The following is a 16,507-nucleotide window of genomic DNA, read 5'->3' on the forward strand; positions in this document are numbered from 1 at the left end:
TTCGGATTTAGCCTTCTTCGCCTCTGAGGCTGTTGTCCTCAACTGTATCACAACAAAGGAAACAAAGTCTATGTAAAAATATTTCAGTAATGATATTTTAAATAAAAAAAAAACTAACCAGAAAGTTTGAGAAACCATGCATGCGCTGAAAGAAGGGAATCAACTCTCATGCCAATGAATAATGATGACATCTTCTGTAATGAGAGCAAATCGACTTGTTTTGGGGTTGTGAGCTTGTGAAAGCCCGGGCAGGGGTAACAGCATAGGAATGCAATGGAGCAGATGGTCGTCAGCACAGTTGGGACGGGTGGCACGCCGGCTGACCGTGCCAGGCGCAGGCCAGGCAAAGCTCGTTTCTCCCAAAGCGAGATGCCCCATCTTCTGAGTGGGATTAACAACATCTTGATAAAGCGGGATTTCGTGAGGTGAGTTCAAGAATTCGTCGGAATGTAGATGGACTCAGCGTGTTGTGGAGGAGGGAGGCATCAAGGGTTGTTGCACATTTAACAGCTCACTAGCCATTTGGTCTGTCTCCCCTTGAAAGAAACGTGAGGAGGGGCGGGTTTTAGAAAGTTTTGCATACCCCAATCCCCCTCCTCTTTCTTTGTGATGGCCCCGGGGCGGACTTGTCGTGGTGGAGGGAGGGGAAGAAGAGGAGCAGAGGGACTCATTTGCATCTTATTACCCTTTGCCTGCTGGCCCGGTATAAAACCATGAACAGGGCAGGAGACCTATCAGACTTACGCACTGATCAGGACAGTCAGAGAGAGACGGACATTTGCGTTCAGGGTCATCCTGTCACGAGCAATCAATTGGAAAAATAATCAAGGCCACAAGCCGGAACGTGTTTCTGAACCGACTAAGAGGAATTATCAGTTACATTTCCACCCGGAATTTCTCTGACGCTTTCAGGAGGGATCTTTCATCTGGGGATTACTTCACTCTGTATCTTTCATCCTCTCTGAGTCTCTGCCACAAAAAACTAACGGTTCTTCACTGGAGAACAAGAGTGGCTAAAGTTTCACTCCACTGACGCGCCACCACGAGAAAACCCCAGCACGTTAAAAAAAACCACTTTGGCTGTGGCGCAGCGGAGAGCTTTCAAAACTTTCTCCATGAGTGTTTGACTTCTGCTGCTTGGATCCGCGGAGCTTTCACTGCTTGTTGAAGGGCTGTCATTACAATGGGACGCCTCTGTCTGCTCCTGGTTGTCATTCTCGCCCTGTTCACCTGTCAGGTATGTCCAATAAAATCGATCTCAGTCGAGATTTTTACGCATTCGTTTTGGTTACATCAAATGAAACAAGTTACTTAAAAGCAAAATATGTAGATGACAAAAAATATTATCTATTAATTTCAATGAATGAATTTTGTGTTCCAGGTTTTGTGCTCTGGTGTTTTTGAGCTAAAGCTGCAGGAGTTTCTCAATAAGAAGGGGATATCAGGGAACGCAAACTGCTGCCCGGTTGGCTCTGCGCATCCGCAGGGCCACCAGCAGTGCGAGTGCAAGACCTTCTTTCGGGTCTGTCTAAAGCATTATCAGGCCAACGTCTCCCCTGAGCCCCCCTGCACCTACGGCGGAGCTGTGACCCCTGTCCTGGGCTCCAACTCCTTCCAGGTGCCAGAAACCAATGCAGACAGCTTCACCAACCCAATCCGCTTTCCCTTCGGCTTCACATGGCCAGTGAGTACCTCCATGGAGTAAACGTGACATTTCCTGATGGGGTTCATGTCGGACATTATATGTAGAGTCAGGTTTTGTAGTACCATACAGGGAATAATTGAAACCATGGGCAGACAGTGACGTTTTAGTGGTTTCATTCCAGTGGGGCATATTTGCTGTGACGAGTACTAAATGCAACAGATGCTCCCAAACTCAACACTTGTGAAGGTCTTTGTCAGCACTGTGTGAGAGAGGCTATTGTAGTATTTCTATGCTCTTTGGTAGGATAAAATGGGGAGGGGAGGAGGGTGTGTGTGTGTGAGAGAGAGAGCGAGGGGAGGGGGGGGGGGGGGTTCACCAAACGATTTTGTCCCCCAACCAGCCCTGGTGGGAAATATAACATCCTCTGAGGTGGCACATCATATCCAGCACAGTGTGAAATTCCTCCTCATTTTAGCTTAACAGTGGTGTCAAAATGTGATAGTAGCAGGGGTGTGAAGAAGGAGCAGGTAGCCGGCCTTATTAGGCCTCTAATCAACACGTGAATTAGGCCGTGAAGTTTATTGCCAGGCCTCCTAATGGCCCTCTGGTGCTCTGCAGAGGGAGGGAGGCCTCCAGGCTGAGCAGCTGTTGACTCTCTCTGGTCTCTCCTCAGGGGACATTTTCACTGATCATTGAAGCTCTCCATACTGACTCCCTGGACGACCTGACAACAGGTGGGTGACAGCCAGTGAAGGCAGCTTTGTAACTCAAAGACAGACAGGAAGGCTAATGGTGGCTTTCTTTCTTGTCTGGGGGCTTTTTATTCACTCAGTGATAACTATACAATGCTGACTATGTTTCTTTTAAATTAAAGTTTCATGAAAGGGGTTTGGAAACTTTTGAAATCTCAATTCAGGTCCAAGCATTTCATCCTACATGTTTTAAACAAATGTAAGAGTAACAAATATAGAAGGTAATATGATGGGATTTGCTCATGTCACTCATCAAACAGAAATTATTTTACAGGTTGAGGCACTTGTTAAGTTTGCTTATAAAAAGATGCTTTATTAATATGAAAAAAAGCTCTGAAAATGTGTGTACAATTGAAAGTGTTGTTGTAGAAGAGGGAAAAAAGATTTCACAATTGGAGTACTTCATGAAGCTGACAAACCATTTCACTAATCACATCAAAAACTTTATTTTTTACTTAAACAGAAAATCCGGAGCGTTTGATCAGCAGGATCACCACTCAGCGCCACCTCAGCGTTGGAGAAGAATGGTTCAAAGACATGCAAACAGCTGACAGGACCGAGCTGCGTTACTCCTATCGCTTCCTGTGTGATGAGCACTACTATGGCGACGGCTGCTCGGTCTTCTGCAGGCCCCGAGATGATGCTTTTGGACACTTCTCCTGTGGCGAGCGTGGAGAGATTATATGCAACTCTGGATGGAAGGGCCAGTATTGCACTGAACGTAAGTGTTGATTTAACTTGTTGATTTAACACTTGGTATGTTTGAAGAAAAGAAAAGAAAAGAAGAATAAACTTCACATTAGTGATGCAGAAGTTAATAATTGACAGTTTTTTTGTATGTCATTGATAAAGTGAAGCGAGGGATTTGTTATTATCAGTTGCTGCAGATGTTTACCTCCCACTGCTTGATGTGATGGATGCATTTTTTCATTAATTTCAGCTTAGACTCAAATCACTACCATTTTCAAGATGTTGTTATTCAGCTGTCAAAAGTAAAGGAGCAAAGACTTGGGTAGGTTTTTTTGTAGGCAGTCTATCAAACCATTTCTCAAAGTTAATTTTCCCAACAGTCATTTGTCTCTTGTTATTGTTTGAGACTTTTTCCACCTCATAATGCCAGACCCGTGTGCAACAGGCTTCAGTTAGTTATTCCATAGCACCAGAGGCCTCCATTCTAATGAGCCGCAGTGGCTCCTGAGTAATTCACACGCCGCGTGCCTTCCATTAGACCACTGGGGCCTCTTGCCCCAAACCTCCTCCCCGATTGGCCAAGTGGGGGTCTTGCATTGTTATGACTCGGGCTGGTGATTGGCCCAACGGGGTTGTGTATTGTTGTGGAGGGGGCAGCTGCTCAGTGAGAGGAGACAATGGAGCAGCTGTCTGGTAGTTAGCTCCACACAGACCAGCTGGCCCTGGGGGGAAGAGGAGGAGAAGGAGGAGGGGGATGAGGAGAAGACTGTAGGAGAAGTGCAGAAGAAGGAGAATATAGGAGAGGAGAAGAAGAAGAGATGTAGGGAAAGGGAGGGGATAGGTGGATGGAAGAAAAAAGGGAGGAAAAGGCCAATGGCTGAGAAAAGAGACTTCTGACCCAAAGTCAAGGGGAGAAAGGAGGCTTTGTGTTTGAGATCTTTGTGTTGGAGAGCAGGCATGTTAATAGAGGCAGCTTGTTGGCTGGTTTTCCTGTTTTTGTGACCAAAACTGCCTTCGTTCTCAGTTTAGCTTTTCAAGCTGGAAGTTGAATTATCATCGACAGTTGCACCAATGAAGACAGAAGCCTCTCAGTTGTTGTGAATGCCCAAAAACATTCATCAGACCTGACAGGTTAAACCTAAAAAGAACCAGGCTGAGAAATAACAGAAGAGGCAGGTCAGCAGAAGCCCAAAGAGCAGTTTGAAAAGCTTCCCTTTATAAGAGACCAACAGAGGATAATAAGCGGAAATGCATCTTGACATCCAGTTTTCTCTTTGCAGCAATCTGCCTTCCTGGATGTGATGAAGAACATGGTTTTTGCGACAAGCCTGGAGAGTGCAAGTAAGTTAAAACAAGTTGGACTGCTGTGTACAATTGCAGACAGTGGAATCTTCATGATTATTAAGTCCTCCGTTTTGTAATTAACCCAACCTGCTCTGTTCCAAAGGTGTCGTGTGGGCTTCAGTGGTCGCTACTGCGATGATTGTATCCGTTACCCAGGCTGCCTTCATGGCACCTGCCAACAACCTTGGCAGTGTAATTGCCAGGAGGGATGGGGTGGACTATTCTGCAACCAGGGTAAGGGTTTTCTAGCTTGTGATCCCTCTTTTCCTCAGGTCAGTCTGTTTAGTTAATAAATCTTTTTGTTGGTCCTTCCAGATCTGAACTACTGCACACATCACAAGCCATGTCTGAATGGAGCCACTTGCACCAACACTGGCCAGGGAAGTTATACTTGCACCTGCCTGCCTGGATACACAGGTGCCAGCTGTGAGATCCAAGTCAGTGAATGTTCTGGGAATCCGTGTCGAAATGGAGGCAGCTGCTCTGTAAGTAGGACCCCACCGGAGAAGGTGTTTTAGGTTTTTCGTCATACCAGAAAACGTGTGTTTAACACAGTTGATGTTGCTTTCATTTAAGGACAACGACAATGGCTACAAGTGTGCCTGCCCACCTGGTTTTTATGGTAACAACTGCGAGTTGAGTGCCAATACCTGTGCAGATGGTCCCTGCTTTAACGGGGGGCGTTGTGCAGACAACCCTGAGGGTGGATACTTCTGCCAGTGCCCAGCGGGCTATGCTGGCTTCAATTGTGAGAAGAAGATTGACCACTGCTCTTCCAACCCTTGTTTAAATGGTGTGTCTGCGTTTGTAAGTTTTGCTGCACTGGATCTGATCACTTAAGTAAAATAAAGTGAGACTGATCTTTCCTACTTGTCTTCACAGGTGCAGAATGTGTGGATCTGGTAAACACCTACCTCTGTCGCTGCCCAGAAGGATTTATAGGTTCAAACTGTGAGGTTAGAAGCAGCATTTCTGGACACTGTCAGTCCTTTCCGTGTCAGAATGGTGGGACATGCCAGGATGGAGGAAACGACTACAGTTGTACTTGTCCCCCAGGTATGTCAACATTCTAAACACAATTTTTTGATATTTTAATAAAAGGATGTTGTTAATGGTTGAATATTTTGTTCTTTGCAGGTTATACCGGCAAAAATTGTAGCTCTCCTGTGTCCCGCTGCCATCATAATCCCTGCCACAATGGGGCCACATGCCATGAGCGCGGTGGACGCTATGTGTGCGCCTGTGTGCCAGGCTACGGGGGTCACAACTGTCAGTTCCTCCTACCGGAGATGAGTGGGGGCTCCCAGCCAGTTGTGGATGTTGCAGATCGACGATATTCTTCCTCAGAAAACGAAAATTCTGAAGATAATGAGGAAGATGAAGGCGGCTTTCCGTGGACAGCTGTATGCGCTGGTATCTTCCTTGTTCTGGTGGTCCTGATCAGCTGCTCCGTCTTGGTGGTTTACGTCCGAGTCAAACTGCAGGACCGGCTCAGTCACCACAGTGACAGCGTCCACAGTGACAGCCAAGAGACCATGAATAATCTGACCACCACCAATAATTGTCTCCGTAGCGATAAAGAACTGGGTGCTATGATGACCACTTCAATTAAAAACACCAACAAGAAGGTAGATTACCATTCAGACCTTGCTGGGTCACTTGTTGGTTTGAGTGGAATCAGTGGGCTCAGCGGATCAGAGAAGAATGGCTTCAAGACTCGATATCCCAGTGTGGAGTACAACCTGGTGCACGAGCTTCGGTCTGAAGAGCCGTCACTGTGCAAAGAGGATGAGCCCAATGAGCCAGAGGCCAAATGTGAAATGCTGGAAGAGTTCAACACTGAAGAGGGATTCAGGAAAACACAAAACAGGTACGCAGTGGAAAAATGACCCGAGACTGGGTGGGCATGCCCATATGTTGACAGTCCAAGCACATTTTGTGTATGAGAAACACACTGATTTTTTTTTCTTATTTACAGTAGCGATGCATCAGAAAAGCAACTGACAGAGTCAACAGGATGCAACGAAGAAAGATATCAGTCATCCACTGATTTAGGCTGTCATTCTGCGAGTGACCTAAAATACCACTCAGCAAATGACATCAAATTCCAGTCAGAAAACGACGAGAGCCCAGATGACAGTCAGTACTCGTGTCTCCCTGACACCAAATACCAATCTGTCTACGTCATGTCGGACCAGAAAGATGAGTGTGTCATTGCTACAGAGGTGAGTGCACAAAAACAAATAAATCTATTTCGAAAATGCAGGATATATACACTCCTTTAGCAGTTGCACATGTAAGATATGAACTTCTTTTCTTCTTTTTTACAGGTATGATACAAGTCTTCTGCTTATGGCGGTCCACACACTCTCCAAACCTGAGCAGTAGAGCTCATCTTGTTTCCAGGGGGTTTTACTCCTGCTGTTTGCTGCTGTTCCCTGGTATTTCCCAGTGGATTTTGAGCCAAGGTGCTGATGAGCCGGCCCAGAGACAGCACCTAGTTGGCAAGGGCCCAGTACTACAATAGTACTACAAGTGAATTCTGGATATTTCCTACCTTAGATGGATACTGCTTTTTTTTTTTTTTGCTGAGCAAGTGGTACAGACACCTGAACAACTGCATAAGTGCTTGATCCCACTGAAGAAATTGGTGCTGACTGACAGTTCATTAAACGACCGCTGTGGAAGGCGTCATCATTTTTTTTTCCTTCTGCAGCGCCGGATAAATCGAACCCCATAAAAGTAAAAGACTTTCTAAGGCAGAAGAGCATCACCAAGGATCAAATATATTGTTGTACTGTTGAGTACCGATCAAATGAACAGTCAAGTACTTTTAGAGTACTGAGGACTTTTAAAGTACAGTTGTAGTACTGTTATGTTCTGTGGTTTTACAAGGTTGTTTAAATCCAGTAAAGCTCACTGAGTAGTCAGCAGTCTGTGCAGTGCTGCAGAGTAGGATTTGGAGTAGTAGCAACATCAGGTGCTGCTAATCACTTTTTAAGGAATCTTGAATGGAGCTTTCCTGATAAGACCACTAAAAATTACGGAGAGGAACTGCAGCTGAACACCTTTATCTCTCGCACTGACAAAGGCAGCCGTGGTTGAGCTGGTTCTCAGCCCACAATAGAAATTCCGAGACTCCAATAGTGACTACAGATGAATCCAGCATGGATTTGGTTGGGCCATACTGGCCCCTGACCTTTTGGAGGTTGTGTAACGTTCAAGAGAGGAAACAAATAAAAAGGTGTGAAGTAAGGCAAACAGAAAATGCATAGTATGAAAGTCATCTGGTGTTGAATACAAATTCCTGCACATGCTCAGTGAAATCATTTCGTTCAAAGTGTGGTCTGTTCTTCTGACTTCTTGATGATGCTGTTGTCAGGCAACAAAGTCTTAAACGCCAAGATCTCATTGCACTATAGAGGTGTGTGTGTGCATGTGTGTGTGAGTTTGTGTGTACATAAAAGGTGAATGGTGTTGATGTATTGTTGATGCCCACTCGCGCCTCCTCCTCACTCCCAGTTGTCCTCCAGTTCCCTGCCTGTCCTCAATTAGGATCTTTTTGTTTTTATTTTATTTACTATCTAAAGAAATATGTATTTGTTTAATTTAAGTATGTAATTATTTGTGCTCCATTTTGTTGTGGTAATTTTTTGTTAAACTTGTAATAATTTAAGTTGGATTGTTTTCGTTTGGCAGAATATGTGTGTTTGTATGCATGTATGGGTTAGGCACTTGAGACCACTGTGACTGTGTTGTATTTAAGAGAAGAGTTGTTTGTACAAACCCTGTCATTTTTATTACTGGGAAAACACTATATTTTTCCAAATTAAAAGAAGATTGAAATCCAAAACATTTGGTCTTCTTCTGTTGTTCTGGTTGTGAATTTAGTCTTACGGCAAGGCAAACGCTGAGCTGCCGTGACGAGCGATGACTTCTCTCGCTTCAGCTTCTTGAAAGATGGTGGAGTTGGAAACCAAAATACTCAACTTACACTGTTATTTACAGTCTCTCTTCAAAAAGCTGTCGAACAAACTTAAGTTGAGACGTTTTTTTCGTCACTGAGTAATAGTAAGTGCTATTTGCATGTGTGTCTGTCTGACACAGCAGAAGACTGTCTCCTTGTGGAACCACTAAATGAGACAAAGACACACCCCATAATCATAGACCGCTTAGCTAGCCTCCACTGAGGCCAGAGTCATTTCTGTGTGGATTTGTGTGTCCATGTAAATCCAAGTGTGCACGGCAGTGTGTAGATGTCTGCGCCCTTAATGTGTTTGCAAATTCATCTTTTTTCTATTAGACTCTTCAGAAGTCGGAGCTTCTGTGTTTGAGATGTTGTTTAAGCACGGGAGCTATTTATAGCAGGAAAGAACCGCCGCTTTGGATTTAGCCCAAACTTGTGTGTGCGTGTGTGTATGTCATTTAGCGACCACTGAGGGTGCAGACTGCATTAAGCACTGACATGCAGCACACAATGCCACACATACACACGCACACAATCACACAAAGAGGTCATGGCCTGCTGATGTATGTCAGCCTCAAATAATGGAGTAGAAAGAAAGCCTACAGAAGTTAATTATTCATTTAGGGTTAAATATATTTCACAGATCAACATCACCCATTAATAATAATTTGCCATTAACAGAAAATTATTGTTTTAAAAACACAAAATTAGCAGTGTGTTCTGCTCTCATCAACACACAGCTTGCACCTTTTGTTCTTCAGGTTTCTTTTTTCAAACAAACCATAAATCTGTAAAAACTGTGGCGCCCCCTTCCATATTTTCTACAATTAGTGGCTTTTGGGAAATTTGGGGGGGGAGGCATGGCATATACTCCAGTTTTCTGGTTGTCCAAACATGATTTTCAGTGTTTTTGTTTGTGTGTGTGTGTGTGTTTTTTTTTTTTTTTTTTTTTAGAAAACTCACTGCCTTAAAGCCTTCATTTTATCCTCTGTTTAAATAAAGCTTTTTTTCTTTTTGTAAAATGTTAGTTTAAGCACAGGGTGCAACACAAGCCCCCAAAACAACAGAATTTTAATTTCCCAGAATGCTACATTCATTTTAATGACTAAACTCATTATTTTTTCCAAACTGTGTAAGTAAGTCTTAGATTCAGGTTTTACGACTTACAGAAAAAACCTTTGACTGAGGGTGCACACACATTCCCACATTTGAACCATGTAGATACAAAGTATTTTTCAGAGCTGTAGATTAAGATAATTTCAACTGACAACTGATCTGGATCTTTGGCATTGAACTAACTAAAGATCTAAATTTCAAACACATTTCCAAACAGGAACATGTGTCAAAGTAGAGAAATGTCTTTTGTTTGTCGTCATGTTGTGTTCTGCAAAATCAGCATTTGAACTATTAAACAGGGCTGGAAAGTTATCAGATTAAAAAAAACCTGCAATGGAAAAGAATAAGAATAAGCAATTCCATCAAAAATAAAAAAAATGTTGGTCAATCAAAGAAAGACGTTTAATGAATTCATGACTAAAACTGTGCTAAAAATGTCTTCTTTGTTCAAAGAACGTTTTCTAAGACTTTGTTAAAATCTGAACCATTCAGCCGGTACTCGCTAAACGATCGGAGACACGGTGATGGCGAACCCAACCAAAAACGGCGACTGTGACTGCTCAAAAAGTATTTGCTTATATTACACAAGCAGCGGGCAGTTGTTAGCACATACCATGCTAAGCTTTTTAACTTAACTTTTTTTCTGGGTGACAATAGCTTTTCGCTGAGTTGGAAAATCACAGGAGACAGGCTTAAAGCTGGCCCTTTGTTGCTGTTAGGCTGTCCTCCGGCCCCCGAACAGTGGCACACACTCCTCTCTGCATCTATCTGGTGTCAATAATCGGACAAAGCCATGGTCACTGGTTGCCATATGCTGCCTTGCTGCACATAAAGGACAGCACTCTTTGAACTTCTTCATGGGAAATGGAAACTTCTTCATGACAAAGTATATAGAGTACTTTCTGCTTAATCACTCCCAAATCCCACAGTAGAGACCTGATGGTTTTGCATCCATCACCATGCCACCATACTCACCTTTGAAGGCATACAACCTTTATTTATAAAAACGTAGAACTGCAGTGGGAAGAACAAACCAGTGTGTCATGTGTGATAAGTGTCTGATAAAACATAGCCAAGCAAGATTATCAGAAATGATATGTTGTGTGTTTTCCCTTGTTCCCACTTTTCCCACTCACACACTTTTTCTTCTGACAGTGGGTAGGCAGGACCGTGGCTAATCCAAAGAACAGCCTGTTTAAGTGTGTCTCTGCTATAATCTGATTAATCTTTCCATTCATACACTCCTCACATCTCTCCTCTGCTGCTGCGGATCTTGTGGACCGTTTAGGTGTGTGCGTGTCAGTGTGTGTTAGTGTGCTTGCTGTGTGTAAACATGCATGTCAATGCCTGCTGGTGTCTGAGAGAGACAGAGAGAGATTGTTTGGAAGAGGGTAACAAGAGAGGAAGGAAAAAAAAAGCTCAAACTTGGCCATTGACCCTCCTTTTGTCTGTGTACCGGTCACCTGTCATATACACACACATGCACACACCCAGATACGCACACACACAAAAAAGCTCTTAGCTGAAAGCGGTAAAACTAGACTGGAGTGCTCTGACAGTTGAAGTGGTCAAGTTGCACTTATGGGTTGGAGCTTGGTTTGTCCTTCATTTTATGTTCTTCTATCATCTTTGCTGTAATCACTTTCATAAGTTTGGGCCGGATTCCCATCTGCACAATGTTGATGTTAATTATAGTTCCCAAAGTGGACATCACAAGGAAGTATCTGCATAACATTAAGTTCATTCTGTGGCATTTTTGCAACAAAACATGACAAATGTGATCATAAAGTTGTGTTGCAGAATGAGCAGCCAAGAAACAGATGTCATGGACCCCACAGTCCTAACCTTTAAGAGAATGCAGTTGTATCACCAGCAAAAAAATAGTTCTGTGGCAAGATTTTTAACAGTCAAATTTGTGGGACTTTGTATCAAAAAATAAACAAAATGGGAAGAAAGGGGGTAAAAAAGAAAATTGTTGACATAAAATATCAAAAAGTATTTCAAAAAAGGTAGCAAGAAGTTGATTTACTGTAAAAATGATTTACATTTAAAATGAGGAAATACAATTACGGTAAGTCATCCTTTCATACACACAATAAACCAATATTATATCAATATTAGGTGTTCATCTTTTGCTTTAGCTAAAACACAATTGATCAAACATCATATTTTTTACCCCTCATCACTGCTGTATACAGACCCTGTTTGTTTGGTTTTGTTGACAAGATTTTATTTTGGCTGTACTGCAATTGTCTCTTTAAGAAATATAACCATTTTGCATTTTAAGGCTTTAACAGTTATTATGTTGATAAAATTCCAACTTTCATGTGCTAAATAAATAAATAAAAGACATTTAGATATGAAAGCAACAGATTTTTAAAAGTCTTTTGACCTTTTTTTTTCAACGCAGACACATAAAATGAGAAAATATTATTAGGTCATGCTATACACTGATATTACAAACTGCGACAAGCCACAATCTTTAGCTTCAGTCAAAACATACTCATCTGATCAAATGAATTATTATTTACCCCTCATCATTGATTTATCTGTAGATTTTTTGCTTGTTTTGATTATGTATATTAAAGAAGTTTGCTTTGTTAAGCACAACTTGATATCCCTGATATAAGTTTATCCTATAGGTTTTAGCTCTCCATCTTGTCAAAATGTTACCTGTGTGCAGAAAAAAAGTTATATTTCTATTTTATCTCTTAAAAAATGTTCTAAGGATACTTACATTACACACAGTCCAGACACAGATTGGTCTCATGCCTGTGTGTGAGCTTAATCCTTAATATGTAATACACAACCAAAGTAAAATTTCTTCCCACATCTATAAAATGAAATATTTTTGCACATTAGTTTCAGAACTTTGCATTTAAATTTCTATTAGATCAGTTGTTGGACCTCATCTTAATGAATCATATACATGTAAAGCCTTTCTACTTTCTCAGAATGATCACACACGCTGTGTTTTCCTCTCTTATCTCTGTTATTAATTAGCATTTTAATTTGTCATGTGGCTGAATCTCGCAGAAAATAAACAGAACATCACTAGCTGGAATTTCATAGTCTAAATCTTGTGGGAAAACAAATATTTCACTCTCATCTACCCTGTATTGTTGGGTTTGAAAAAACGAAGTGACCGCAGCAGCCAGAGTCGCACAATGACAGACAACTTATTCAACTACTTCATCTGTCGCAGCTCCCCAGGGACCCGGCTCTGATCTTTTCCCAGAGCTCCATCTTTCCCTTTTAACCTCCTCTTTCTTCCCTCTTTCCTGACTGTCACTCTCGTTTCTGCTAACATTCACAACCACCACCACCCCCCCACCTCCCTTCTCTTGCAGTGATAAACTCTTTTTGATTTATCACTTCAGGGTGTACTTGGAAGCAACCAAGTACACAGCTCTGAGTTGTCTTTCATGGCATTGTTTTTGTTTGTTTTTTGTTTATTGTGATCTCTCCCTTGGGGTTAAAGGGATTGTAAAAGGCAGAGTCATTCCTTCAGAGACACCAGCTCCCATCAGCACCTTCTGGTCATTACTGGTGCATCGTGGGAACAGCTTGGGGAGGACAATGATTGGCTACAACAATGAGGATGGAGGGCTAACACAAAAGACACGCCCACTGCATCATGGGAAAGGGTGGCAGAGGAAGCAGATGTTGTGACAGAGGACACACAGGAGGGGATGGAGAGATAGAAAGATGGCAGATGTCTCTGTATCTCCCTCTCAGGAGTCTGATTGTATTCAGCTCTTCAGAAGCAGGTGAGATGTGGCTTTACCTGATGTCTGTAGATTGATGCCCCTTTATTCAATAACCCCCAGTTCTCTCAATTTACTGTTTCTTTTTAGTTTAACCTGAAATGTCCTGAAAAAACACTTAAACATGTGATCAGACACTACACAGCAAAAGACTAAAATCTGCACAATCACTTAAGTTGTGTCAGTACACAATTTATTGTTGTGTAAGTACACGATTAACGTAAATGAAATGATCTGGTTTCAATCTAAAAGTTACAACCAATCAGGTCCAGATTTGATGGATCCTGGACCGCCGAGAAACACACAATTAAGGTTTAAAGGAAAAACAAATGTGTGGATGACACAAGATAGATTTGTGTGTGTGTGTGTACATATGTGTGTGTTCCTGCCTCAGGAATCAAACACAATGCAGCAGCAACAGCTGAAGCCACTTCTTGAAGACAAACAAATTATTACTTCTGGTACACCGACCGAAATGGGCCTATAGAGCCTCAAACACAACAACTAAAGTCCAAAATACAATAAGACAAAACAACTGATAAATATTTTTAAAATACAAAGCTAATATTGATAACGTTTAATTTATGAATTGAAAAAATAGCATAAAAACACAAAAGATGAATACATTGCTCAAATGTAATGCAGAAAAACAAAAAGCTGCACCTTTTGATGTTTGAAAACAGAAGTGCATCTTTTTTGCTTATTTATTTATTCATTTTTTTGTTATCTCTAGAATTTGTTCTCTGAGTTCCTAGTTGCCATTATTTGTGTTCTCCGTGTCTATCAGTCTACATTGCCTTACTATGTTGATTTAATTCAGTTATGTCGTTTTACGTTTACACACCACTAATACTTGGGCCGTCAGTTCATGGGAAGGTGCTGCTTTCATCAATGTGGCCATTCATGATGGCCAGACAAATTAGACAGCAAATTCCCACAGTAATACTTGCCAATTCATTCCACGAAGACAAAAGAGAGAACAGCTGATGGGAACAAATCTTCTCGTGTTCACTCACAACGCCACGAGGGAGCAGTCATCACTTAATGAAAAAGGCAATTGAGAGGTCATTAGGTTGGCAGATTTGATGGACAAAAATTTGGGTTGCCAAGTCTGATCCGCTGAGACGAGAGGAGTGGTGGAGATTCGGCAAAGTGTGTTATGGGATATATCTGTGATTAAGAGCTGAGTGTGTGTGTGCGCATGTGTGTGCGTATGGTCTTTGTTTTCATGTGTTTGGCATGTATGTGTGGGAATGGACCCTGTTCTGACTTGTTGATTAATGGCTAGTGTGTGTATGTGTGAAAATTCTCCTAGTCCTGTTTCCATGCTAATGAGCAGTGGCAGATGGGAGAGAGCAGGCTGGACCAACAATGAACAAACGCACCAGCAGCCCTAAAACTAAACATGAGCAAACATTGTGTCTTATATGGTGCACTTCCTTTGGGATTAATACTCTGTTATCTCAAGATATCTATGAATAATTAATACTTTTTTGTAAAAAAAAAAAAAAAAAGGTGTTTTGGATGTTTTGAAATGTGTCATACAATATATACAATCACGTATCATGGGTATACACTAATGGCGTCCTACATAGTTTCCTCTCCTCTTCATCATACAATAATAATACAGTTTTGTGATAATTATGGTGAGTATTGTCAAATGTTGCACACTTGCTTCTTTCAAAGTCTGATCATCTTTTGATCCATTGTAAGTGTTCCTAGTGGTCTTTTAATTATGATTAGTTGATTTTTAGCCAACCTTTTTTTAAACTGTTTTCTAGGACATTCTGCAGAGCAGCAGTAGTTCATTAGAAATTCACCTCTGAGTGGTGGGCGGGACTGTGGGTACAGTGTAACCCTGCTCTCCCACTAGGTTACAGCCCCTTACAACCCCGGCCTGACATTATCAGTGCAACAAAAATGGCAAGCGACATTGAAAACGAGGACGTACATGGATCTATTTGTCTGCAGGTGGATGCATCAGGATGGAGAAACAAGGAGCTTGTGGCCCGCTAACTGTCCCACCAACAGTACATCACTGCTACTGTCTTTTTTTCCACCTGCATTTTGTCTGCCACTGATTTATAACCATTTGAATAAAGAAATACTCAGAAATCCAATTTTAAACTAAATTTTCTTCATATATGTCCTCTATCATCAGAAAAATGCCACCAATACATTAGTTTGATATGAGTTGTGGGTCTTTAAAGCTTTACAATTGTCACTAGTATTTCTTTAAAAGCTTTGCTTTACATGGGGTTTCATGCTTGGGATGTTATTAAATTCAGTTTTTTTCCAGTATTATTTAAAAGAAAAAGAAAAGAAAATTAATATATTTACAAAATTATCTCTTTGTAAAATAAAACATAATGACTCAAGAACTGAGCCCTGGGGTATTCCCTGTGATCTTGTCTCATTTATATAAAAATACGCTTTCTAGTTTCCTAGTGGCTTTTTATCCAATAAAGCAAAATCTCTCATAAACCACATTTACTAAGTAAGATTAATTTGGAATCTGATTTATTTTATGTCCATGCAGAACGTGACCTATAATAAGTTTGTAAATAATTTCAGTTCCTGTGAGCCTTAAACAGATCAATCTTAGAAGAATCAGACTATCAACATGTCACAAAAGATAGGCAAGTCATGCAATTTATATAAGTGAATTTTTTGACCAAACCCTTTTTGACAGGCTATGGTCTGTATGACTGGTTTATAGATTACAGGCTGTAACAAAAGCTCAAGGTTGCCATCAATAACAAGGGCTTTAGGACAGATGCACAGACATCCTTTGAAAGACCAAAACTGTGCAAACAGTCTGCACTGACAACACATTTTCAAGTAATGGCTAGAGAAAACACTTTCAGGCTCCATGGTATTGTCTCTTTTCTTGAAGTTTTGAAGACTTTCACATTGAATTACAGCTCTCACAGCAATCTCGCTCTGTATTTGACATTCACAGATGACTAACAAGTGAGTTTGTGACGCTTGCGGACAGATAAAACTCAGATGAACTTGCTGAACTAGCAGTAAAAGCCGTTAGCTGTAATGTTTCCCTGTTGGAAAAAGTTTCCTGTCTAATCATGGGATTCAGCTCCACAAGAGGTTTGGCTTTTACAAAGAAAAATACAAATAAAATGAAACAGTTTGAAGAAAAAAAGGCATGGGGCTTGTCATAATTCATCATAACTCTGATCACGTTTTCATAAAAAAAGGATTTGCGTTT

At 41.4% G+C, this 16,507-nt stretch overlaps 1 protein-coding gene across 2 annotated transcripts; it reads left to right on the forward strand.

Annotated features, from left to right (window-relative positions):
- The first annotated feature begins 714 nt into the window (after window positions 1-714).
- dll1 (delta like canonical Notch ligand 1) lies at window positions 715-8,284 on the forward strand. Of its 2 annotated transcripts, none has more exons than XM_011492261.3 (12): window positions 715-1,237; window positions 1,382-1,684; window positions 2,319-2,379; window positions 2,861-3,118; window positions 4,368-4,428; window positions 4,535-4,665; window positions 4,747-4,916; window positions 5,008-5,224; window positions 5,314-5,487; window positions 5,569-6,301; window positions 6,413-6,656; window positions 6,762-8,284. In XM_011492261.3, exons 1-12 carry the CDS (start codon window positions 1,184-1,186, stop codon window positions 6,765-6,767), a joined length of 2,412 nt encoding a protein of 803 aa, XP_011490563.1. In that variant the 5' UTR covers window positions 715-1,183; the 3' UTR covers window positions 6,768-8,284. The 2 variants fall into 2 exon arrangements, with proteins under 2 accessions (XP_011490563.1, XP_011490559.1); XM_011492257.3 differs by having other exon boundaries at window positions 716-1,237; window positions 6,410-6,656.
- The last annotated feature ends 8,223 nt before the right edge of the window (window positions 8,285-16,507 follow it).

Source organism: Oryzias latipes, chromosome 3, assembly GCF_002234675.1.
Source record: "Oryzias latipes chromosome 3, ASM223467v1".
NCBI lineage: Eukaryota > Metazoa > Chordata > Actinopteri > Beloniformes > Adrianichthyidae > Oryzias > Oryzias latipes.

Bases quoted from the DNA above. Each gene is read 5' to 3' on its own strand.
- dll1 (XM_011492257.3), top strand. From the start codon at position 1,184: ATGGGACGCCTCTGTCTGCTCCTGGTTGTCATTCTCGCCCTGTTCACC. The intron at 1,685-2,318 runs GTGAGTACCTCC...GTCTCTCCTCAG, and splicing joins CCTTCGGCTTCACATGGCCA to GGGACATTTTCACTGATCAT. The intron at 4,429-4,534 runs GTAAGTTAAAAC...TCTGTTCCAAAG, and splicing joins GACAAGCCTGGAGAGTGCAA to GTGTCGTGTGGGCTTCAGTG.